Source organism: Setaria viridis, chromosome 6 (genome assembly GCF_005286985.2).
Source record: "Setaria viridis chromosome 6, Setaria_viridis_v4.0, whole genome shotgun sequence".
Lineage (NCBI taxonomy): Eukaryota > Viridiplantae > Streptophyta > Magnoliopsida > Poales > Poaceae > Setaria > Setaria viridis.
In genome coordinates, this window is record NC_048268.2 from 35,283,018 (window position 1) to 35,308,895 (window position 25,878).

Sequence of the window (25,878 nt, forward strand, 5' to 3'; positions counted from 1 at the left end):
ACATCTCACATCTCCTTTTTTTTTAAAAAAAAAAAGAGGGGAAAAACATCTCACATCCGCATCAAGCCAGAAAAAAAAAACAACCAGAGCTCCAGGCCACGTGTTCGCAAATCTGCATGGTGGTTGTCGGTGGCAATAACCGGCTGGGGGCTGCTACGTGTGCTGGGCCGCAATGCTCCTGACGTCTTTTCAGCCCACCTGCACCTACTTCCTCTCCTGCCTGAAGCCCTATTTGCACCCGTCTCAATTCGCAAGCTAAGGCCCGGCCCAAGAAGGCCCCCGCCTCACGTCCGACCGATTCGATCACCACCACGGCTCTCGCTCTCTCTCAACAAGACAACAACACCCGACGCCGTTTCTTTCTCTACCCGCAAGTCGCCCCCCCCAGATTTGCCCGAGCAAGTTCTCCCTTGGCTCTCGCGCTCCGAAACCCTAGCCGCAGGCAAGCTCTCCCCTCGCCTCAACCCCCGCGCGCGGGACGAGCCGGGCGTCATGGCCGCCGAGAACTACTGGAGGTACGCCGACGCGCGGCAGCAGCAGCAGGCGATGGTGGCCGCCGCGGCGGCCGCGGCTGGGATGGCCCCCGCTGCGTCGGTCGCCGCCGCACAGACGGTCGGTGGCGCCGCGGCGGGCATGAACCCGCAGGCCGCCGCCGCCATGGCGCAGCAGGCCGCCGCGCCGCCGCTCAAGCGCGCGCGCCCCGACTTCGGAGGTTCGTTGCCCCTCCTCTCTTTTACTCGACGACCACCTAGATCTGCCCTTTTAGTTATCTGATGGCTGTTTCCCCCTTTGATCTTCGTGTTGCCCATGAACTGTGGAACTTAGGGGGAGGTTTTTTCGGTTGCTTTTAGTTATTATTAGGTGCGTAAATTTTTAGTTCCAGCGTTTAGATCTGGATATGTCTTACGGTTAGGTGATTCTGTATGCATGGGGCAGTTTGTCCTAGTTTTGGGTTGTTCCAAAATACGACAAGCTGGATTCTTTGCAGTAATTTGAGATTTGTTTGCCGAAAAGATAAATCTTTTTAAGCTGAATCCTGTTGGGAGGGCAGTTTGCCCTAGTTTTGGGATAATACGAGAAGCTAGGTTTCTTTGCAGTATATTGAGATTTGAATAATTGTTTGGCTAAAAGTTAAATCTTTTAAGCTAAAACTAGTTGGGATAGTTTGTTGAGGAGATTTTTATGTACTGATGCTGCCTAGGCAGATTTAACTCATGGTGGAAAGGATGGTGGCCCAATCGCTCTCTTTTTATTGCACAAACAAGAAACATCATTATTGTAGATCTAGCACTTTGTATGTATATCTGGATTGATCTGATTGTATGGTTCTATATAACTATATTGGTAGATACCTGTCACAAAAAGAGTGAACCAAAGGTGGGGAATTGATAGTTTTATTGTATTTATTATTTTTTGTTGTAATTCTATTTCTGTCCTGTTAGGACTGTCTGAATCCTGAACTTTCCAGAAAGTTAATTTTATTGATTACAAGAGATGGTTTGAAGTGAGGTTTGTGTGCGGTCTTTGATTTCTTCTTCACTTTTGCAGATGTGTCTGGAGGACAAGACATGACAGGATATTATCCACGTGAAACTGACAGGGCAGGTTACCATTCACTTAGAGAGAATGAAGCAATCGGAGCATCTTATGATCGTTACCTGCGCAATGGGGTACAAACAGAGCTTTTTCATATTGACCTAGCAATTTTCCCCCGAACGCTGAGTTATTAACTCTCTATCTGTGGGACAACTTTATAGATGCCCTCCGTCGGTGCCAATGACACTAGTAGGGCTGCTGGAATGGCTGCTGGGATGGCTGCGGGGATGGGTGCTGGGATGGCTGCTGGAATGGGTGCTGGGATGGCTGGCTATGGTGTTGATGAACGGCGTATGATGGGTGTTGTTGGTATGGACAGCAGAGGGATGGGCTACGGTGGCAGACCTGAGCCTCCTCTTCCTCCGGATGCATCAAACACTTTGTATATTGAGGGATTACCTGCAAACTGCACACGCCGGGAGGTTTCACGTATCCTTCTTCAAGATCTTTTTACCTTAATGGGTTTTGGCAGCTTTGAACATTGCAATGATTGCTATCTCGCTTTTGTGATGTGTCAGTTTACTTATATTGAATAGCATATGCATCTTTTTTAGTTTTAATTCCACTATAAATAAAGGACAGGTCTGCTTTATCTTTCATATGCATGCATTGTGTACTTCTCACATATGTCTATCCCTTGCATCTACTGTGCATTCATCTATGCAGACAATTTGCATATTGAGTTACTTTAATTACTCAAATAGCAATAACTGCATAGTTAGAAATTGAGATTGCAAATGGCAAAATGTGTGGTAAAGCTTTTGTTGAGAGCTTTATGGTCCTGTTTTCCTTCTCTTTCACATTGTTCATGTTACTCTAATTTACATTTTTTTTATAATATGCTCCAGTTGCCAGTTCGATTCAAAATACCAATTGAGTATACTTGTACACGTGGTCACACTCTTGATGTGTTTTTATTCCTTAACTGTTTGCTTCTGCAGACATATTTCGCCCATTTGTAGGTTTTCGTGAAGTGCGACTTGTCAACAAAGAGTCCAGACATGTATGTTAACTATGCTGTGCCCTTTGGCCCTTTTAGAGTAATAATTCTTTTAATAATGATGGATTAATGATGCATGATGAGGTATCTTATGTTTTAACTTTTATGCAGCCTGGTGGAGACCCACATGTGCTGTGTTTTGTTGATTTTGACAACCCTGCTCAAGCTACAATTGCTCTTGAAGCGTTGCAAGGTGATGATACTTATAATTATGGATATGGAGTATGTAGCGGTGTTGATTACTTGACTAACTTTTGTGAGATGCAATTTCCCATGTGTATTCTTGTTAAATTCTGTTATACTTCTCTGCATTTGCTTCTAGTTTGTTGTGAAGCTTGTTTTCAAATTGGTAATTATACCTGTCCATTCAATCTAACTTTGTGCAAGTCCTGTAACATAGTTTTTAAGTTCATACGCTAGTTATAGAAGCCTGCTGACAGTTAGGTGGGTATACAGCGGTAGACCCAACACTTCACTGCATTCCAGACAACACTCAGCATTTCCAGAGTACCAAGCCATAGCATTGCTCGACAGCTAGCTTTGTTGTACTATTCCTACCTATCTAACACTAGTTATAAAATTTACCAAGTTTTTCTATAGGATCTAACATTCGCATTTTGCATCCTGATCTGCATGGGACCAGTGGTTGAAGGCAAAACATGAACTCTTCCTATTCTTGTTAAGGCCCAATCTCTTGTTCACGCGGCTACCTGAGCAATATAAACCATCGCGATTCGTTTTGCAGGTTATAAGTTTGACGAACACGATCGCGACTCAGCCCATTTGCGGCTGCAATTCTCACGCTTTCCTGGTCCGAGGTCAGCTGGCGGGCCTCGCGGTAGGCGTTAAGACGTGTGGACCTCGCGGTTGCCGAACCTATCGTTTATACGAACGATCAATCTGCCGTGGCGTAACGCTTCGAGCCTTCGATATGCGCTGAAATCCTCGGTGGCTTTTCTGTAGGGTTCGTCAGCTCATTCCGTGAATGCGTGAAAGGGACAGTGCAATAAGTGTTATTCGGCCTCTTGTCATTAGACTGCCGTAGCGTGTGTTAGGGATGGAGTTTTAAGTTATTTGACATACTGTATCTGCTGCCTTAGTTATTATTATCTACTGTAACTTCGTTACCTTGCTATCGGAGACAAGAGTTTGTTATACAGTGAATTGTTATATGTTCTTGAAATTAGATGTTTGTTGTTAGCCTTGTTAACCTTAGTAATACTGTCCCTGTTGGTGTTTCTTGCCCGTATACCAAAATTTCTAGTTCATATAGAACCTTATTTCTGTTCCCCCTACCCCCCTAAATGTGTTTGCCTAGTTATGCGTCGTACCTGCTTGGCCCTTTGCCACCCCCCCAGTTAAGAATTAAAGGTGGGCTGGGCCTACTTTCGTGTTTCTTACTTTCTTTTGAAGAACCAAAGGTCCTTTACAATTCTGATTAAATGACTTTCACTGAACAATGAACATAGCGAGCATTTTAATTTTATTGTGTTGGCATCCGTCATAAATCTTGGGACCTAAAATGACTTTTAAGTAGGGAAGTATTTTAGATTTGATTTGATTGTTTTGCTTTTTGTTCGGTCCTGTTAGTGTGAACTATTTGAGTTCTATATGTCTAGTGACTTGCGGGACAAATAATTTGTGGAAGATAAAGGAATGCATTGGATATACATGTATAATCATGTAGACATGAGGTGCCGGAGACTTCGGTGAGCATGGCATTGTTATCATATTTAACCACTGTCCCAAGGTGACTCTGCCCAGTTCAGTCTTGCATATGCACTCAGGTAATATAGACTGTCTTTAATCATCAAAAAGTTTTTCTTTAAACCTTGTAACTTCTGGTTTGGATCACTTCCTTGGCCTTTAGAAAGTCTTCTTCCTCATTTTCTTTCAGCTGACATGCTTCAGGTGTTCACTTTAAATAATGATATTGCATATTCATGTTCTGATTCTCATGCTCAGCAACTTTTGGCTGTTGTTTTCATCTGATAATGATATTGAGATTTATTGTGTATCTGTTACAAAATAGTTCATTTTAAACGACATATTCAAGAATGGTGGTAGTATTTAGTATTTACCAACCATAGCTTACCTCCTTGGAGGAAGCAGTTTGTCATGTTCAATCATAGTGCTGAATAAGTTTTTGAGTTTGTAGAGGACTACCTTCAATTCATGCCGAGTTGCAGATGTTTTCCACGATATAGATTAAGGTGGACTTAATATATGCTCCTATTGGTGTACTGTGAATCTTGCCCCGTGAGTTTCTTTGCCTCTAATATGTTGTGCGAAGGATATTTCGAGCGATTAGACTGGTTGAACTTATAATTTTGATTTGTTCTGCTTGAAATTTTGTTACTGTTATGTTTACATCTTACAGGACAGATGTGTGTAAGGTGTATTTAATCCTTTTTCCTATTGTCTCCAAAGCTGCTACTTGTTGGATCGAATATCTTTGGTAGGTTTGACTGTCTGCGATTTTTGTGCTTTACCTGTGCTCTGTGTATATCTAACCACATTTGACAAATCTGTTAAAATTGCTTCTGAAGTATATCCGAAAGTTTGCGTGTGTATCCCTTTTGGCTGATAGAACTTTGATGCCCCGTTCTAATTCTCTGCCTGATGTAATGGACAATCTGTGACCTCTGATTGTGGAGCTCTTGATGACTTTTCTGGAACAAAAGAATGGTGCATCAGCTTATCTGCATCAGCGTGTGTTTGTTTTCACGTTTGCCCGCGATAGCTTCGTTCGTTTGCATCGAGAACGTTTCCTCATCAGACGCTTCTTTGTCAGCTGTTTATCTGCACTGTGTTTTGTCCCATTCAACGTCCCCACACTGTATTTGTGAGTGGCCGATGAATCGTTCATCGAGCAATGTTGAGCCCTGACTGTTTCTGGAACAAAAGAACAGTGCCGCGTGCGTTTTGCTTCATCAACTTATCTGCATCAGTCCTGCAATGAATCTGTCTGCTGTGGTGGGAGGGGATGCGAGACGTGAGGGGCGCGACGTTGTGCAAAGAATAGTTGGACTGTAATACTCCCTCCGTTCGTTTTTTACAGGCATATTTTCGAAAAATTCTCTTTTGATAGTTTTTATTTCAGTCTAACTATCCATCCACTTTTAATGGTTGTCTCTGGTCTGATGTGATTTTTCATTCTTCCAAACGAGATTGGCTACATGGGCATCAAGAAATCTAAGCCTTAATGAATCGCTTATTTATGAGGATGATAGGTAGGATTCTTTTTCCGTACTATCAAAAGAGTATCAAAAGAGAACGGAGGGAGTATACATCTCCAGAGAACGGAGTATACATCTTCGTTAAAGACATGCTTTGATTATCATCAGCACAGTGCCAGTACCGATCAAGCAATCAAAAGGCTAACCCTCATCATTACTGCCAATTGCAGAAAAAAAAAGGTGATAACGAATTGCAACGACCCAACAAGGACATGACATCTAACGTATTTACTATCAGTTCTACGCACAAAAAAAAAAGAGAGTACTGATCTAGGAAGTGATCTTGAGGTTTTGCAACCACCTGGTTGAGGCTTTCTCAATAGGCAGATGGTGCATTTTTCTTTGTGGCGCCAAGATAAAGGTGAGTTTTGCCATAGTTAAGATCAATACAAAACAGATAAAGATATCATTATTGACTCCAAAATGTATGACAGGATCGGACCACTGCTAGCTGCCTACAGGATTAGCTGTGGCGGCTGAAACTCCAGCGGCCGTGGGATCTATTGGCAGTTCCTCCGGCAGCAGCTGGTGAACAGCGTGGCTCGACGGCAAAAATCCATTGGGAACAACCGACAATGCCAGCGACTATACCAGACAAACCGCACCAAGCAACATCACAGCTCGACACCTGAACGGGCAACAGATTTGGGGAGGGTCGGGGTCACTATCTTACCCATCATCGATTCATCAACTTGTAAACGCACAGGATGGGCCACAACAGAGGAGAAAGCATAGTGACAGCTCAATCATAATCGGTAGGCTTGTAGCATTCAAATTGGTCTGCTTCACAAGGTTCTTAAACTAAATAGGTGTTTAAAGTGCTTCCATGACAAAGTATCATGGTGTCACTGGCCGATACATCGGAGTTTAACATTCTTTAGGGTTGTACGTTCCTACTACCTTCACATGGAAGACCCCAAACATGCTGTTCCATTCGCCGTGACAGAAGATTGAAAGCAAACTAGCTGATGAAGGCATAATAGAGCACTGATAAGATCATGTACCTGGAAACAAAGGCATTGATAAGTAATACAGATTTAAGGGAAATAATTCCTACAACCCTACCGAAGGCATTGGTTACATAAAGTGAGATTCAATTTCCACAGGTTTGTAAATTGCTATCATATATCCACTGAATCTTAACTCTTGAATTTGAATACCAGGAAATTGACTACACAGCTCAGAAATAAAAACAGATATGAATATGCATGAATTTAGTGTAACTATGAGTATGTATTTTGACCATGAAGCCTTGGGAAAAGGCTATAAATTTTCTAGTTTTCTAAGATAAGGTGATGCACAACAGTGTATGATACTCAATCAGCCAGCATCTCCATTGCGGGGCCAAGGATGTATTGGTCCATAAAAGTTAAAAGTGTTTTGCTTCATCAACTTATATCTGCATCAGCCCTGCTCCTGCAATGAATCTGTCTGCAGTGAGGGGCGGGACGTTTGTGCAACAATAGTTGAACTGTATTATACGTCTTCGTTAAATACATGCTTTGATTATCATCAGAACAGAGCGGCAGTGCAATCAAAAGTCTATCCCCATCACTACTGCAAATTGCAAAAAGAAAAAGGTAACAACGAATTGCGAGCACCCCACGAGGACATGGCATCTAACGTAACTGACCATCAGTTCATACGCAAAAGAAAAATGTACTGATCTAGGAAGTGAATGGTTCACTGATCTCCAAGTTTTGCAACCAGACGTGGTCGAGCCTTTCTCAATATGCTCTGTGGCGCCAAGATAAAGGTGAGTTTTTGCAGTAGTTTAGATCAATCCAATACCAAACATATCATGATATTACCAGAAACCCCCAAATGAATGACAGGATCGAACCACTGCTAGCTGCCTACAGGATTTGCTGGTGGGGCTGAAACTCCAGCGGCCGTGGGATCTATTGGCAGATGGCAGTTCCTCTGGCAGCAGCTGATGAACAGCACGGGTTGTAAGCAAAAATCCATTTTGAATAACCAACAACGCTGGCGACTACACCACCAAGCAACATCACAGCTGGGACTTAGGGTTGGGGACTTAGGGTCTCTAAATGAAATCTGTCACTATCTTACTCATCATTGATTCATCAACTTGTAAGCGCGCAGGGTGCAGGGCCACAACAGAGAAAGCAAAGTGATAACTCAACATAATTGGTCTGCTTCACAAGGTTATTCAGTTCAATAGGTGTTTAAACTGCTTCCATGATAAAGTATCATGGTGTCACTCGCCGATACATTTAATTTAAACATTCTTTTTGGTTCTACTACATGCCTACATTCACGGTGAAGACCATAAACATGCTGTCCAGGTTGCCGTCGCAAAAGATTGTAAGCAAACTAGCTGATGAAGGCATAATAGAGCACTGATAAGATCATGCACCTGGAAACAAACAAAGGCATTGATAAGTAATACAGATTTAAGGGAAATAATTCCCACAACCCCATCGAAGGCATTGATTACATAAAGTGAAATCCAACTTCCACAGGTTTGGAAATTCCTAACATATAACTCTTGAATTTAAGTTGCAGAGATGTAGTGCAAGAATTGAGAAACCTACACAATTCAGAAATAAGAATGTAGATGACTCTGCATAAATTTAGTGTAAATACATGGAAAAGGCTCTAAATATTCTTGTATTCGTTGTATTGAGCCCAATTACCATAAGGTGGTACAGTATAGTTAAATTTGCAAGGATCTAGGCCCAAAGAAAGCGAAGGTCCATAAAAAGTATTTATTTTATTCAGGAATTATTTTCAGTTAGAGTAGCAATCACTATACGAGAAGTTGATGCACAGAGAATACACTGTGTAGGATACTCAACCATCCAGTATCTCCATTGCAAGGGCAAGGATGTACTCGTACATAAAGGTTTAAAGTAAAGGGACAATCATCAAAATGCTGATAATAACAATCATCAGTCAGTAAACTCAAGTTATAGTATGATAGTTCGCACGTATAGCTGTTGCTATTAGTATCTTACGCTCCTCTAATGTGGTAAGAAATACTAATATAGTACTATAGTATCATTTGCACAATCAAATATAGTGCAATGTTATGAAACAGTGTGGGCAACTGGATACCAAATTTCAATAAATTTACCAATTTCAGCATGCTTCAAAAGCCTTGCAAATTACTGATGTCGACACTTCAAAAAGTGAGAAGGCAACCCATGCATATACAAATCCAAACAGCATGCGCAACATGTAACAGTAAGAGCTGGTGCTGGTCACGTGTACATTATGTTATCAGACAAAGGAAGAACGACAATGCAATAAAAATAAGTAGCAAGGAAATCGGCAGCCCAACATACCTTTGGACAATAACTTCACTGCACCTCTCTCTGCTCACAGGAGAGCATCAACACATGCTCGGAAATACCCAAACTGATGATGATTCCGTGAAAGTCTCCTGTAATTTCCCTTCAGGGTAGACAGCATCAGATTGACGAAAAGATCCATCCACTGAAGAATACTCGCTCCATAGGCCCTCCTCGTTGACGTATATGCAGTCCTTTCGAATCCCTGGATGATCAGGTCCAAGGCAGCCCACAAAATATTCGGACGCAAAAAACAGCGCGCATCCACCAAGGCTAGTAATCCTCACCCACTCACCCTCCCCAGACTTCCACTCGAAAACACGGTACACCCTCGGATTATCTTCCATGATGACAATGAGTATCAGCTCACCGCGGCACTCTGCAAGGTACACGTACAACTCTGTATCAACAGGCAGCTCCAGAGTCCCTGGATGTAATTCGCCGAGGACCACCAATCCTGCCGAGTTCCTGTCGTCTGATAGCTCGACTACAGCAAGATGGTAAACTGGGCTGTCCAACAAGGAATTTGAAACCAGCACGTAGATGGTGCCATTAACACATACCATACCATCAAGCTTGTACTTGTTATTTTTTTTGAAACATTGGCAGGAGCACTTGTACTTGTAGTGTTCCCGGATTGACGCCACGCTCCAATCAGCGGCGCCAAGGCGGTAGGACTGAATGGTGTCACCAAAGTAGCCCCAGTTGACAATGAGGTCGCCAGAGAGGATGAAGGCGGGGTAGGCGGCCGCGGGGCTGGGGAGGCGGGTTTGCTCGCCAGTAAGGAGGTGGACCATGCGGAGCTCGCGACGGTTGAGATCCCTCATGTAGTCGCAGATGACCACGCGGCAGCCGAGGGAGAAGAAGCTGCTGCTGCTGTCTTGGCGCGCACGAGGGAGGCGGAAGCGGAGGAGGCGGCGCAGGGGGAGGTGGTACAGGGCGGACGATTCGGTGGCCTGGTCCCGATCGGGGTAGACGAGGAGGAGCGGCGCCTGGGAGGCTAGGTTGGACGGCGTCAGCGGGAGGGCGGCGCGGTATGCGCGGCAGCTGGCGCGCAGGGCGAAGAAATCCTGGAGGCTCGTAAGCCACCTCGCGACCTCGGGGATCAGCTCCGGCGGGAAGTAGGCCGGAGCAGAGCAGCTCGCCATTTTCGCTCGCGGCCAAACCATAACTGGCCGCCGGTAGATCAGACTCACCCCACCCTGCGAGTGCGAGAGGAGACGAGGGGAGCTGCAGCTTTTCCAAAAACGCTTCGTGGAGAAGCTTGGGCGCTGGCCCAGGAAGCTGCTTCCTGGAGAAGAGAAGATGGCCCTGTTTGGCGTCTCAGCTTTTTGGTCATCTGCTTCTACGGGTCATTGTGAGGGAGGGAGAGAGATCTCGGGCGGCGACGACATCGAGGCAGGGGAGCTCCGGAAGGTGCAGCCGCGGACCTGGAGGCCGGAGCGAGCTGCGGCGGAGGTTGTTGTTGAAGGAGGGAGCTCGGGGCGGCGCCGGCCGTCGAGGGAGGGATCTCGATCGGAGCGGCGCCGGCCCTCGAGGCCGGAGAGGGACGAGGGCGGTGGCGGAAGGGGCAAACCGAGTTTTGGGTTAGATTAAAGCAGCTTAACATGTTTTCCTGCTTTCGGCAGCTTAAAGCAGCTAACATGTTTTCCTTTCCGGAGAAGGAATGGGCTGTACTAGGAATAACTAAATTAAACTCTCGCATAGGAATAACTAGAATTTAAAAAACAAGAATGACGAAGCATATGGAAATAAACGACTGATTTCTATCCATAAACCTGCTAAAGCCCCAAACCATAGAGTACTTAGCACGGGTGCTACAGAGAGATATGTTTTTATATCCCGCATTGAAAATCCTCCTTCTGTATTAGAATACATATATGATCAGATACTCTTGCCCAAGACTCTTTGTATTTCTTTTGTTTAGGCAAAATTCCTTTCTTAAAAAACAAAATTAATATTCTATATACATATATATATATATATATATATATATAGAATGAATCATAATAGATCAGATTTTCCTATCCCTAAAAAGGATGCTAGATGGCTTTTTTTTTAAAAAAAATTTTAGAACTGGTTGGCTAGGTTGGGGGCCGTTTTTGAGCTCAGAATGGGCCGTACTTTAGGCTGGATGAGCTTACTTTAGGCTTCTCAGCCCACCACATTCCACACACCACCGGCGGCCAGCTGCAATGCCAAGCCACTTTATAGTGATCTATCATCCCGATTTGCTCTCCACCATTATCCTCTTTTGATTGAAACCAAGACATCTGTTTTACTTTTTTATTCTTCTTTTCATGTATCTGTTCATTGTTTCCTCTGTTCCAAATTGTAGACCATTTTAAGTTTATAAATATTATTATGCATCTAGATATAATGTATATCTAGGTGCATAATAATATCTATAAATTTAGAAAAGTTAAAACGACATACAATTTAAAACGGAGAGAGTACTTATCAGGAAGAATGTGGTTATCACACTGCCAATAGAATCTCAAACCTACCCTTCTTTTGAAAGATATCGGTCACTCACTCATCATTCATCTTCATCCACTTGTAAAATGGTCAGGAAGAGTACATCAGAGGATAAACTATAAAGTCGAGTGATAGTTCACCATAGGGCGAACCGACGAGGAGCAACAACATAGGAGAAAGCAAAGCCACAGCTCAATCATAAGCTGTACTGCTGTAGGCCTATTAGCCAACATTGCACTAATCTGTATACCTTTCGCAGATTAAGCGTATTATTACAGAGCAGTTCTTCATATGTGCTACAAGAAAACTACTCAACGTCTACATTCAAACACATCTGCTTCCAAAGGGTCTTCACTTACATATATAGGTGCTTAAACGACTTACATGATAAAGTTTCATGTTGTCATCATTGGCCATTCAGGTTGAACATGCTTTTCGGTTCCATATGTAACAGGGCTACACGCCTACATTCACATCGAAGGCCATCAACATGCTGTTGCAATTGCCATTACAAAACGTTGAATGCGACTAGCTGATGAAGGCACGGTAGAGCACCAAAAGCATCATGTACCTGAAACCAAAACCAAGTAACACAGATAAGAATCAGGAAATACTTCCCACAACCCTGTCCGTGCATTGATTCCCTAAGGTGAAATCCAGTTTCCACAAGTTTGGAAACTGCTAACATGTACCCATTATACCTAATGAATTATGAGTCGGTAGAACAAAGTCTATCACTGGTATGAAGAACATCATCAAAATGCTGATAATAACAATCATCAGTCAAAATGCTGATAATAACAATCATCAGTCAGTAAACTCAAGTTATAATAACAATCATTACTGAATGGTGTCACCAAAGTAGCCCCAGTTGACAATGAGGTCGCCAGAGAGGATGAAGGTGGGGTAGGCGGCCACGGGGCTGGGGAGGTGGGTTTTCTCGCAAGTAATGAGGTGGACCATGCCGCGACGGTTGAGATCCCTCATGTAGTCGCGGATGACCACGCGGCAGCTGAGGGAGAAGAAGCTCCTGCTGCTGTCTCGGCGCGCACAAGGGAGGCGGTATAGGGCGGACGATTCGGTGGCCTGGTCCCGATCGGGGTAGACGAGAAGGAGCAGTGCCTGGGAGGCGAGGTTGGACGGGGTCAGCGGGAGGGCGGTGCGATATGCGCGACAGCTGGCGCGGAGGGTGAAGAAATCCTGGAGGCTCGTAAGCCACCTCGCGACCTCGGGGATCAGCTCCGGTGGAAGTAGGGGGTGGCAACGGTGGCCGGAGCAGAGCAGCTTGCCATTTTCACTCGCGGCCAAACCCTAACTGGCTGCCGGTAGATCAGACTCACCCTACCCTACGAGTGCGAGAGGAGACGAGGGGAGCTGCAGCATCAAATCGAAAGATCGAGGTTTTGTAAATGTTGGTTTTAAAAACAAAACCGAATGCAATGAATACATGTGCGTTAGAATTAACTTACACACATTTACAACATAAGTGAATAACAAAAACAATGCCAAAGAGAACAAAAAAAGTATTAACCAATTATTATATGATTGAATGTCTCAAATAATCCACAAACTTAAATTAATACGCAACGGACTCCGAAAATAACAACGACATCACATGCAGCTGACTGAAAAACCGTACGCCTAAAAGTCCTCAAGGTCATCGAGATACTCCTCTAAATTAACTTGGTCTGAACAGCGGTTTTGCAAGGGTGAATACACTTATGGTTGATACTCAACAAGTCATGAGGAACAGTGTAGTGTAAGGCTAATCTAGGTATGACTAAGGCTTAACCAGCATCAACTTTTAATTTAGTTGGTCAAGTTTTATTAGCAATTAATTAAGTGTAAGTTTATACCACCCGAACAGAAACATAAATAAAGTAATAACATAACCATGAATGAAATAACAACGATTTAAATCCATCTTTCGATAGTGTTATCATGTGAGGGTTCAGACCGCTCTTGATCATGAGCACGGCTGATCGATCAGTTTTACACTCTACAGAGGTCGCACATCTTTACCCACAAGTCATGTAAAAGTTCAAAAAAAACTTTGGACCCAACCATGCGGTGTTTGCAAGACACCATACCACAATTCCGAGGTCTGATTGCATAGGGACGCTACGAGACCTTTACAAAGATTCGCTAGTAAGTGATAACCCGCTAAAGTTTCTGGATCAGTAACAGAGCATAACAGCCCCCTAGTGGGTACAGTGTAGGGCGGGTGCTATACCCCATCTACCGCCACCCCTCTATCTCTTTCGGTAAGATTACCCTATACTAAAGTTTCTAATTATTCAGCTAAGATTAGAGCCATTTAATTTTATGGTAGCACTGTTTTCCTGGGTGATTCTCCATGTTTCGATTAAACATTTATGATCTTGTATTAATGGAAGGTATAACATAAATAAAGCAAGATTAATCATTGATTTCAGTTAAACCACCATAACCCAAGTAAGCAATAAGCATGAGCTATCCAATATGAAAGTAAACCCGGTTGGTCAAGGCAAAGGTAATAAAATTTAGGACATCTTTAATTGGGACCCATCAAATTTAAACTATTAAGTGCATAGCGATGTTGTATTGGACATGAAAGTAAAGGTGAATAGGACTTAAAGAAGTGATCAAGGACACGACTTACCTTCTTGGCTTTGCCCTTGTTGTTCGTACTCCTCGAAAGCTTGATCTTCAAATTCCTCGAACTGTTGACTGTCTACACGCGTAACACGAGCACATACAAGCAAACAAATGCATAATATAAGAAAACAATACACCAATCATAATTAACAGAGAAAACAAGCTTGAAAAACTTATCTATGTGTTAAAACAAATATGTGGACATAAAGAACGCTAAAAATGGAGCTAGGATGCAAAAGATACGCTTAAAACAACCTACAGGGGCCTATCTGCGAGAAAATGAAACTTGCAGGGGCTAAACAGCAAGAAATTGAGGAGCTAAACGTAATCATGCATATAAACCAAAGGTTTAATGCGCAAAAACCGCAACTCAGGACAACGGATTGATTTCTCAAAAATGTAGGGTTTAAAATGAAAGAAAACAAGACCAGTTTTGAAATATTTTTGAACTAGCTTGGACCGCAGAGCAAATTGCAAAAACTGTGAGGGCTAAACTGCAAAAGAAGTGGCGCGGCGAGGGCGACTTAACGCGGAACGGATCTGTGCCGTCGGATCGCCATCTTCTGAAAGAGATCGGTCACTCACTCATCATTCATCTTCATCCACTTGTAAAATGGGCAGGGAGAGTACATCAGAGGATAAAGTCGAGTGATAGTTCACCATAATACACAGGGCGAGCTGACGAGGAGCAACAACATAGGAGAAAGCAAAGCCACAGCTCAATCATGAGCTGTACTGCTGGCTTGTTAGCCTTATTCTTAAGCAAGCCTCCGAGAGGGCTTAGTTGATCATGATTTCTATTTTCTCTTTCTTTTCCTTTTTATTTGTTTTCTTTTTCTTTTTATTTGTTTCGAAAAAGATATCGCCCTCTCCTTCTATTGATTCTTTCCCGATCGAGACACCCATATCCCAGGGCCATATAAACCCGTTACATGAAATGCAGCATTGCACTAATCTGTATACCTTTTGCAGATTAAGCACATTATTACAGAGCAGTTCTTCTTCATATGTGCTACAAGAAAACTACTCAACATCTACATTCAAACACATCTGCTTCCAAAGGGTCTTCACTTACATAGGTGCTTAAACTACTTACCATGGTAAAGTTTCATGTTGTCATCATTGGCCAATACATTCAGGTTGAACATGCTTTTCGGTTCAATATGTAACAGGGCTACACGCCTACATTCACATCGAAGGCCATCAACATGCTGTTGCAATTGCCATTACAAAACGTTGAATGCGACTAGCTGATGAAGGCATGGTAGAGCACCAAAAGCATCATGTACCTGAAACCAAAACCAAGTAACACAGATAAGAATCAGGAAATACTTCCCACAACCCTGTCAGTGCATTGATTCCCAAAGGTGAAATCCAGTTTCCACAAGTTTGGAAACTGCTAACATGTACCCATTATACCTAATGAATTATGAGTCGGTAGAACAAAATCTGTCACTAGTATGAAGAACATCATATAATACAAAAGTGTAGGGCAGAAATTGAGAAACATACACAACTCAGAGATTAAAAAAAGGGGGTAGATGACTATGCATAAATATAGTGTGAATATGAGTATTTTGATCATGAAGTTGCGGGTAAAGGCTCTAAATATTCTAGCATTCATCATATCCCGATTAAGATCAGGTGGTGACAATGTTGTTGAATTCGCAAAGTATCTATAGGCCCAATAAAGTGAAGGCCCATAAAATTTATTTTATTCAGAATTTATTTTCAGTTAGAGTAACAATCAGTGAACAACAAATGTGCAAGAATTTCACAGACCACAATGTCCATGTTACTCAACCATTCAGTACCTCCACTGTGAGGGCAAGGATGTATTGGCCCATAAATGTTCTAGTGAAGGAGCCATCAGGTTGGCAAAACATCAAGATGCTGATAATGACAATCATCAGAGACAGTAAACTCTAGTTATACTACGATAGTTCGCATGTATAGCTGTGGACATTAGTAACTTACTCTTCTGACATGTGGTAATTGGTAAAAAAAATACTAATATGGTACTATTTACGGAAACGCAAGCAAATTAAATGTAATGTTATGAAACAGTGTGGGCAACTGGATACCCAATTTCAATATATTAATCAATTTCAGTGTGCTTCAAGAGTCCCAATTCCATTGCGAGGGACAGGATGTATCGGTCCATAACGTTAAAGTGAAGGAGCAATCAGATTGGCAAGACAAGATGATCATCAGAGACAGTAAATTGTAATATTATGACAGTTCGCATGTATAGCTATAGTCTGTAGACATTAGTAACTTACACTCTTCTGTTATTTAGTAAGAAATACTAATATGGTACCAGTTGCACAAGCAAATTAGATGCGATGTTATGAAACAGTGTGGGCAACTGGAGACCAAATTTCAATATATCTATCAATTTCAGTATGCTTCAGTCCAATGAAAGTGAACTACATAGTAGTATTCTATTTGGAAAACAAATCAGAGTGATGCTTGGACAACATGCCAGTGACAAATTATTCAAGCTAATTGCATCAGAAGGATGCAACGGTCATCATGATTGTACCTTCCAAAACATTTGACCAACATGGCAACATGCATCAAGGTAACCATGTCATGTAACAATTATATGCACATAGTAACACTAGTTGCTGCTCACATGAAGCACAGAGGAAGAAGCAAAAGAGTAAAAGACTTGCAAATTACTGATGTCAGCACTCCAACAAGCGAGAATGTAGCCCATGCATATACAAGTCCAAACAACATGTGCAATATGTAATAGTAACACCCGCTACTAGTGTGCTACATCATTATTCGCATATACACATTATGTTTATCAAACAAAGGAAGAAAGACAATGAAATAAAAACAGTAGAAAGGGAATAGGCAGCCAAATATACCTTTGGACAATAACTTCCCTGCACCTCTCAGCTCACAGGAGGGCGTCAACACATGCTCGGAAATATCCAACCAGCTGGCGTGAAATCCTTATCTAATGTCTCTCCAGGGTAGACCACATCAGATAGAGGAAAAGATCCATCAACCAAAGAATACTCACGCCATAAACCTTCATCGTTAAAGTACATGCAGTCCTTTCGAATCCCTGGATGATCAGGTCCAAGGCACCCCGCAAAATTTCGATTTGCAAAAAACAGCGTGCAGCCACCAAGGCTAGTAATCCTCACCCACTTAGCCTCCCCAGACTTCCACTGGAAAACATGGTACACCCTTGGATCAAATTCCACGGCAATAACTATTATCAGCTCACCGCGGCACTCTGCAGGGTACAAGTACAACTCTGTTTCATCAGGCAGATGCAGAATCCGTGCATCCAATGCTCCTCCGATAAACACCAATTCCGCCAAATTCCTGTGATCCGATAGCTCAACACGAGCAAGACGGTAAACTGGGATTCTTAACGGGGAACCTGGGGTAACCACCGCGTAGAGGGTGCCCCTTACACTGGCCATCCCCTCAAGGAGATAGGGCTCGCTGATTGACGCCACACGCCAGCCAGCGGCCTCGTGGCGGCAGTACTGAACCGTGCGGCCTAAGAATCTCCAGGTGACAACGAGGTCCCCGGAGAGGAGGATGCGGGAGAAGGCGTCCTTGGGTCTGGGGAGGCGGGTTTGCTCTCCGGTGAGGAGGTGGACGATGCGGAGCTCCCGACAGCTGGAATCCCTCGAGCTGTCGGAGATGGCGACGCGGCAGCCGAGGGGGAAGAAGCCGCTGCGGTTGTCTGGGCGCGTACGAGGGAGGCGGAAGCGGAGGAGGCGGCGATGGGAGATGTGGAATAGGGCAGCTGGTTTGGAGATCCGGTGGGGAACGAGGAGGAGGAGCGGCGCCTGGGAGGCGAGGTTGGACGCGGTCAGCGGGAGGGCGGCGCGGTAGGCTCGGCAGGCGGCACGGAGGGCGAAGAAGTCCTGGAGGCTCCTCAGTCGCTTGGCGACCTCGGGGATCAGCTCCGGGGGAAAGTAGGGGGAGGTGGCGGTGGCCGGAGGGGAGCTGCTCCGCCGGCGGTTGGACGGAGGAGAGCGGCTCCGGCGGCGGTCGGCCGGCGCCATTTGCGCTAGAGACCAAACCCCGCCGGCGAGACCTGGGATATTTAAGTTTTTGCCATCGTCACGGATGCCAGTTTTATAGCCTGTTTGGCAGAGCAAACAACAGACGAAAGTTCCAGATCTAGATCTATAGATCCAGCTAGCTCCACCGTGGATCTAAGATCTCAAAAAGCATTTGGTACAGCTCCATTCTTGTCTTTATCGGACACGAGAGTTTCTTCTCATCCAGCTCCTCGCGAATTAGATGAGAAAGCGTGCGAATTTCTCTAATTCCATAATATTTTTGAATCTTCGCTGGCAATTTGAACCCATGCATCATAATTTAAAAAAAGAAAAAGAAAAAACATCTTCTTCGTGACGAGTGTGACTTCCCCACGCCTCCGCTGCCTTCCCTGCCGAGCGCTGCCGCGCCCGCGGACCCGCCGCCCTCCTCGCCTGCGGCCACCACCACGGGCCGCGACGCCCGCTGCGGCCACGACGACGCCTCCCGCAGCTACGCCGTAGAGGATCTCCAGTGGGCAAGGCTGCGCTCCGGCGGCAAGGGCGAGCAGGGGCGGGCGGGGCTCCAGCGGCAGGGGCGAGCAGTGGCGCGCAGGGGAGGGTGGGGCTCCGGCGGGGCGGGCGGGGCTCTGGCGGCAGGGGCGAGCAGTGGCGTGCAGGGGAGGGTGGGGCTCCGGCGGGGCAGGCTCCGGCGGGCAGAGCAAGCGTGGCGGGTCCGGCGGACAGGGGCGGGCGGGGCTCCGGCGGGCAGGAGCGGACAACGGCGGAAGAGGAAGGACGGCAGCGTGTCGCACGGAGAAGAAGAAAAAGAAATAGAACGAACCGGTCATTTTCCACTAATGAGTGGCAGTGGCGGGTAATTTTCTCCAACTTCACCAAATTTGATTTCGTGGAGCACCCCTCAGATGCTCCACCAAATTCATGGATCTAGGGGTAGATCCACCATTTTCGTGGAGCAGCTCTGTGGTGGAGTTGCTGAAGCTAAAACCGTTTGGCTGGAAAAATTGGGAGCGGAGCTGTTTTTGATGATCTGGAGCTACGTGGAGCTCTGCCAAATAGGCTCTTAGGCTATCCGCGCTCGTCAACCTCTATTTTCATCTCTTAAAAGAAATATTCTATCTTAATCATCGAGATTCTCTACTCTATACATATTTCTCCTGCACTCGTATTATCTCTATCCAATACTCTATATCCACTATTCCATATTTTATTCCCCTCCTCCCTTTCTCTCTCTCCCTAACTCTCTCTATCTCCCCCACGAATCTCGGGAGGTGCATAGCGGCGGCGCGTCCTCCACGAGTAGCGGCTCACCCGTGGACCGCTGCCGTCATGTCCCGCATGCAGGTTCGCGCTGCGCGCGATCGAGGCCAGTGGTGCGCATGCAGAGGCGCGTACCGGCCAGCGGTGCGGTCAGCCTTAGGAATGACCTAATATTTTTGCCACAGGTGAGAGAAGGTTTGCAAAAATGCCTACGTGGTGTGACACGTCCTCCTACCAGCGTGTCTGGCCCACGTGAAATGGCACTTCTGGCCCCCGCATTATCCTTTACCTCCCCTGCACCCAGTACCTCCACCCGAGCATCAAGCTACCAGCTGCGGTGGACCAACTATCTCCACCCGGTCATCAAGCGCAGCAACTTCACTAACCAGGAGAAGCAGCTTCACGTCCACCTCCAGGCCCTCCTCGGCAATAGGTACGCAGAGATTTGGAACGCGCGCGCGTGCTGTTTCTTCCATGGACTAGCTCGTTTGGTTGAGGCTCATGGGCATGTGGTTTGGTGTAGGTGGGCAGCCATCGCGTCGTACCTGCCGGAGCGGACGGATAATGATATCAAGAACTACTGGAACACGCACCTCAAGCGCAAGCTGCAGAGCGGGAGCGACAGCGATGGCGACGACGCGGCCAAGCCACCGGCGCACAGGCCGGCCTCGTCGTCCAAGGGCCAGTGGGAGAGGTGGCTGCAATAGCCCTAGGCAAATTTTACCGAGACCCGAACCGAACTTACCAAGAACCGAACCGAACTAACCGAGAACCGGAATTTCGGTTACCTGTTCAGTTCCCGGTTCTTAGGAACCAAGCTTTAATCGGTTAAATCGGTTCCATACCTCGGTTAACCGAAATAACCGAGGTACCAAGAATGTTTGGAGGCCCAGTAAGGCCCAGCTTCAGAATTACTGGACCCCGAGTAACCCTAGCCACTCCAGTAGCCAACCTCGAGTCCGGCCTCCCCACCCGCGCCGCGCGCGCTTGCCCTTGCGCCCTTCGGACTTCCCGACCTCCCCACTTCCCAGTCTGGCGCGCGGCCGCCTCCCGCCCTCCCCACCTCTTGGCCGCCTCCCGCTTCTGCCGTCCGGCATTGGTGTGCAGCCGCGCGTAGAGGAGGAAGTCGAAGGGAGGGCGGCCAGGGGAGCGGTGGACGGCGGGGCTGGGGAAGTAGACAGCCGAAAAGGGCGGACGGTGGGTTCTTGGGAGCTGCAGCGGTGGGAATGCAGACAGTGGGGCCTTAGGAGCGGCGGTCGAGGAGGCATGGCCGACGCATCCGAGGAGGCGCGGGGTGCGCGGCCGGCAACGTCGGGAGGGCATCTAGAGGCGCGGCCGGGAGGAGCGCCAAGGGAGCGGCTGGCGGCGGTGAATCTGGTGGATGCATACATTCAACAAGAACTGATCGGTTAGTTCGGTTCTAACTGAAACCGAACCGAACTAATCGAAACCGAACTTGGTCGATTCTGAGTTTTTTAAGAACCGATCGGTCCTAGTTTCCTAAGAACCGAAATTCTTCAAAAATGGAAGAACCAATTGGTTCGGTTTGGTAAAACCGGACGCCCAGGCCTAGCTGCAGACGGACATCGACATGGCGCTCCGCAAGGCCTTGATGCCGCTCGGCGACCTGAAGCCGGAGCAGCGCGACGACATCGACGCAGTGGGCGCTGGCACGGGCGGCGGCGACAGCCCAGTGTTGAGCTCATCAAGTGCATCGCAGTGCTCTCCCTCTGCTACCGTGCTGGGTCCGTACTGCGGGGACCCCCCTCCGGGAGTCTCGTTGATCACCTGTATTAGTCCCTATATCAGTAGGCTAATACGGTTATCGTCACAGTTCAGTATTTTAAGCAATAAAATGTATTAGGAAGTATATGTGTATTTTAGGATGTATTTATCCTTCCCTTGCACACTTGATGTATTACTTGTACTCCAAGCCATATTGGCCATATATATAGAGGTCACCCCCCTCATTAGGGTGTGTGGTAATTTTCCATCTACTTCTTTACATGGTATCATAAGATTAGATCATGGGCCTCCTCTCCCTACGCCTTCCCCCTGATCCGTGCAACCCTAGGCGACGCCCCCTGCTATGCCGCCGCCACCTACCCTCCGCTACGGCTCCCCCACGGTCGTGCGCCATGTCCTCCGCCGACTCCTCTATGTCCGGCAACACCACCGCTCCTACAACTAATCATGTGCCGCCTCCTGGACTGCCCCCTACTGCTAACGGTGGTGCATCTGTGCTGCCACCTGGCACTGGTGGCTCCTCCTGCGGTATGCCCCAAGCTCCTCCTGCCGGTGACGCACCCGGCAACGGCGGCGGCGACTTCATCGTGTACCCGAGGCCGCCGCCCGCCGTCCACCCCTACGCCACCGTCTTTGTCAAGTCTCACGTCCCCGTGATGCTGACGATGAAGTCCAACGCCTACTCTAGATGGCGTCCTTCTTCAAGTCCATGTGCGGCAAGTTTGGCCTCAAGTCGCACATCGATGGCACGGTGGCACCCCGTCCCAGGACCCCGACTGGGATCAAGCAGATTGTTGCGTCTGCTCCTGGTTCTTCGGCTCCGTCAACAACTCCGTCCTCGACCTCTCCATGACTAACGATGATCAGATCGCCCCGGATCTTTGGCTCGCCATCGAGGGTCTCTTTCGCGCCAACAAGCGGTCCCGGGCGATCTTCCTCAGCCACGACTTCCACTCCATGACACAGGGCGACTTCTCCATCGCCGAGTACTGCAGCTGCATGAAGACCCTCACCAACGCCCTCCACGACGTCGGCCATCTTGTTCAGGACTCCCAGCTTGTCCTGAACCTCCTCCACGGCCTCAACCCGCGCTTCTCCAACACCGCCGACGACACCGCAGACTCATTAGAGTGTGTGTTGCTTTCCCACCTACTTCTCTACAAAAGGCGTATAATTTACACCTTAGCGCAGCGGGAAGAAATGCAGGTGCCCATCCACTATCAAGATGGTCAAAACACCTGGAGATCTACATCTGCAAGATGATGAAAGTAAGGCTGATTACACTTATTGTTGGTACTCAGCAAGTCGCAACATTTACTACATCCTAAGCCTCATATGCAGAGTGAATTAAGAAGGTGAGTTTCGTAAATACTCTCTAAGAAGGTTACTATTACTTAATAGATGAAAGTTGTGGTCCTATGGGGGGAAACTACCTCCCCTACAAGTGCCATACTTCAACCCCCCCCCCCCCCCCAAACACCCAATCCAGTGCCATACTTCAACAACCAACCCCCCCTGCTGTGGAACTATTTGCAATTCTTCTGGTTCGTAGCACCAGATACTGCAGGAGCCTCAAATCCTACTCCAGAGCCTGAGGCCAATGCACCTTCAATGCAGACTCTCTTTCGTCTTCCATCTGCTTGAAATCATGAGCCTTATTACGTAGTGCTTGAAAGTGACCATTCAAACTGCTTGAAAGGACCTTCCTGTATTGCCTTGCCTTGCTCGTCCTGTTCCATATGGTGAACTCCTGTTATTTTCTTGCAAATCAATGTGTGTTTTTTGTTTCTCTATCTTTGATCAATAGTCTTTTTTTTTTGAAAAACTTTTGCCTGCAAGTTTATATGATATTTTTCGCTTATTTTGAAATGCTGTAGCAACATTTCTGTAAATAAGTGACACAAAAATGAAGTGCTAAAGAATAACACCCTGGAAGTCTAGGCCTTGAGTTGCAACGTTTCTTTTGTTGCAGGTTTGCATGGAGAGCTAATGGAAATGGAGAGGCTGGCCAAGGAGATGATCTCCACTATTACCAGTAGGGGCCAGATGTGTTGCAGAATCCCATCGCTACGGAGCAACGCTCTTCGTTTTCTTAGTGACCTTAAGTGAAGTTTGCTTCCGAGTTAATCTGATAGACCAGAACCCTTTGAGTTCATTTTGAGCCCTTTTGTGTTTGGGTCTACTGCTGGCTATATTCGTCGCCAAGTCATGAGATTTTGTCGTGCGTCCACGTCGAAAGACGCGCGCGATCCAGCCGTCCATCGCGATCTCAACGGCTACGAAGTGATCCTTCTTTCCTAATCGGCCGTCTCTTTCACCACCAACCCCCCGAAGCCCCCTCTCCTACGGTTCCAGTTTCCACGCCGCCGTCAACATGTACCTCTCCGCCGTCGCCTCGACCGCCGCCCCCGCCGCCGCGTCGACCTCCCTCTCCTCCGTCAATCGCCGCCGATCGTCGCCTGCGTACAGGATCCCGGCGCCACTCCCTCGACCCCTTCCCTGCAGGCTCCTGTCGTCGTCAGCACCGTCCCACTCTCCCCTCAGGCCGGTCTCCGCCATGGCCTCCTACCCCGCCGCCGCCGGCGAGGCGGCCTCCAGGAAGAAACTCATCATCTTCGACGCCGAGGAGGACCTCGCGGCGTCGCTGGCCAAGCGCACGGCGGAGCTGTCGGCGAAATTTGCGGCGGAGAGGGGCGCCTTCACCGTCGTGCTCTCCGGCGGCTCCCTCGTCAAGGCCCTCAGGTTCTTGGACCCCCGCCTCCCGATCGCAAATTCCTTGGTCGTCGTTGGGTTTCGGATCGTGGGGGGTGTCCTGACTCATGACCTTTCGATTTCACAGGAAACTGGCGGAGCCACCGTACCTGGAGGCTGTGGATTGGAGCAGATGGCATGTGTTCTGGGTGGATGAGAGGGTGGTGCCCAAGGACCATGCGGACAGCAACTACAAGCTCGCCTCTGATGAGTTCCTTTCAAAGGTAATCACTTGTCCTGTCAAATTCAGAATCTGTTTCTATTTTGAAAGGTGGAACCTTGGGGTTTCTGTTGATTTGCTACTATGCAGATTGTTTTTGAGTGGAGAATGGAAATGTGGAAATTTTGTGCAGAATATTTTCTGCTTTTCCTGCTTTGTTGGACTTTATCACTGAAGTTCTGATATTGGGAGATTGACTATGACAAACACTGAGCAAATTGTGGATTTTTGGAAGATAGGGAGTTGTCTGTATGGGATTTTGATAATCTTTCAGGGGGAAGAAAGGGTAATGTGCTTAATGTACACATGTAAATGTAGTCGCATTTGTGTCTTGAAATTAAAGTACATTTCCCAGCGATAGTGCCATATGTGTATGACCAAATTTAACTTTGTGTGTATAGGAGAATTATGTGTAGAAGACTCGTTTGATGTACTTGCTTCCTTCTTATTAATATATAAGCCGGTTTAACCGGATCTTTCAAAAAAAAATTATGTGTAGAAGTTCATATCCATATTCTCATACGTATTGCCTGCAGAAACCTTATAACTTTGTTCTACGCTGCTCTAAGTTTTCATCTTTGTTTCTCTGCAACATCAGGTGCCGATTCCTGCGGACCAAGTTTATGCCATAAATGACACGCTGTCAGCCGAGGGGGCTGCAGAGGACTATGAGACTCGTTTAAGGCAACTTGTTAAGGATGGTGTGATTGGAATGTCACCGGTAACTGGGTTCCCCAAGTTTGATCTTATGCTTATGGGCATGGGGCCTGATGGCCATGTTGCTTCACTCTTCCCAGGTCACCCGGTTGTCCATGAAAACCAGAAATGGGTCACCTTTGTCAAGGATTCGCCAAAGCCACCACCAGAGAGAATAACATTCACTCTCCCTGTGATCAATTCGTCAGCACATATCGCACTTGTGGTCACCGGTGCTGGAAAAGCCGGTGCTATTCATAAAGCACTTTCAGAACAGCAAAACACATCAGATTTGCTGCCTGTCGAGATGGTTTCCCTGCAGGATGGAGAGCTCACTTGGTTCACTGACAAGCCAGCGGTGTCAATGCTATCCAGCATTTGAAGCTATGGTTGTATGAGTTTGCTTGAACCTCTAGTCGTGAGTACTTACTTAATAAAAGATTTGATGGATAAATATTAGGTTCGGCAGGAAATGGTGAGTTTTTTTTTTGTATTATTGTGTGCCGGAGAAATGCGTCATGGGTTTCAGTATCTACCAAATAATTGTCATTTATGGGGGGTGTTTTCTTCAGCGTATATGTTTTTTCTTCCGAACAATTCAGCGTATATGCTGCCAGTAAGTGCTTGTAAATGTTATTTGGCACGTGATGTTTGCTTTCTGTTCATCTAAGAGACAGCAAATGAAGATTTGCTAATGTGCTTGCACAATTGCACGTAGTTTGGTGGAATTAATGGAACGATTGCTCTCCTCCATGCTAGACCGGCAACCTGTGCGTGTTATGTGAAAGAGTCGTTCTGAGGGCCTCTTTAATTTACGGGACTAAAGTTTATAATTTACGGGACTAAAGTTTATTTCCTGTCACATCGAATGTTTAGATAAAGTATTAAATATAGTTTA

General features: G+C 46.4%; 5 protein-coding genes across 6 annotated transcripts; 3 read left to right on the forward strand and 2 right to left on the reverse strand.

Annotated features, from left to right (window-relative positions):
* Window positions 1–340: 340 nt before the first annotated feature.
* On the forward strand, window positions 341–6,899 carry LOC117860014 (nuclear speckle RNA-binding protein A). Of its 2 annotated transcripts, XR_004641356.1 has the most exons (7): window positions 341–712; window positions 1,549–1,670; window positions 1,758–2,025; window positions 2,538–2,599; window positions 2,708–2,789; window positions 6,006–6,196; window positions 6,270–6,899. XR_004641356.1 is itself a non-coding variant. In XM_034743220.2 (6 exons), exons 1-6 carry the CDS (start codon window positions 493–495, stop codon window positions 3,443–3,445), a joined length of 858 nt encoding a protein of 285 aa, XP_034599111.1. In that variant the 5' UTR covers window positions 344–492; the 3' UTR covers window positions 3,446–3,811. The 2 variants fall into 2 exon arrangements, 1 of the variants encoding a protein (XP_034599111.1); XM_034743220.2 differs by lacking the exons at window positions 6,006–6,196; window positions 6,270–6,899 and adding an exon at window positions 3,342–3,811 and having other exon boundaries at window positions 344–712.
* A 1,071-nt stretch (window positions 6,900–7,970) lies between these two features.
* LOC117860012 (uncharacterized) lies at window positions 7,971–11,073 on the reverse strand. The gene is made up of 2 exons (XM_034743217.2): window positions 9,147–11,073; window positions 7,971–8,215 (listed from the first exon to the last, which is right to left on the reverse strand). Exon 1 carries the CDS (start codon window positions 10,319–10,321, stop codon window positions 9,194–9,196), a length of 1,128 nt encoding a protein of 375 aa, XP_034599108.1. The 5' UTR covers window positions 10,322–11,073; the 3' UTR covers window positions 7,971–8,215; window positions 9,147–9,193.
* A 4,122-nt stretch (window positions 11,074–15,195) lies between these two features.
* On the reverse strand, window positions 15,196–18,360 carry LOC117860013 (uncharacterized). Its single transcript, XM_034743219.2, has 2 exons — window positions 17,147–18,360; window positions 15,196–15,556 (listed from the first exon to the last, which is right to left on the reverse strand). Exon 1 carries the CDS (start codon window positions 18,308–18,310, stop codon window positions 17,192–17,194), a length of 1,119 nt encoding a protein of 372 aa, XP_034599110.1. The 5' UTR covers window positions 18,311–18,360; the 3' UTR covers window positions 15,196–15,556; window positions 17,147–17,191.
* Window positions 18,361–19,824: 1,464 nt separating this feature from the next.
* LOC117861982 (transcription factor MYB94-like) lies at window positions 19,825–20,274 on the forward strand. Its single transcript, XM_034745488.1, has 2 exons — window positions 19,825–20,000; window positions 20,091–20,274. Exons 1-2 carry the CDS (start codon window positions 19,825–19,827, stop codon window positions 20,272–20,274), a joined length of 360 nt encoding a protein of 119 aa, XP_034601379.1.
* A 3,369-nt stretch (window positions 20,275–23,643) lies between these two features.
* On the forward strand, window positions 23,644–25,623 carry LOC117859682 (probable 6-phosphogluconolactonase 3, chloroplastic). The gene is made up of 3 exons (XM_034742847.2): window positions 23,644–24,055; window positions 24,153–24,288; window positions 24,883–25,623. Exons 1-3 carry the CDS (start codon window positions 23,688–23,690, stop codon window positions 25,360–25,362), a joined length of 984 nt encoding a protein of 327 aa, XP_034598738.1. The 5' UTR covers window positions 23,644–23,687; the 3' UTR covers window positions 25,363–25,623.
* The last annotated feature ends 255 nt before the right edge of the window (window positions 25,624–25,878 follow it).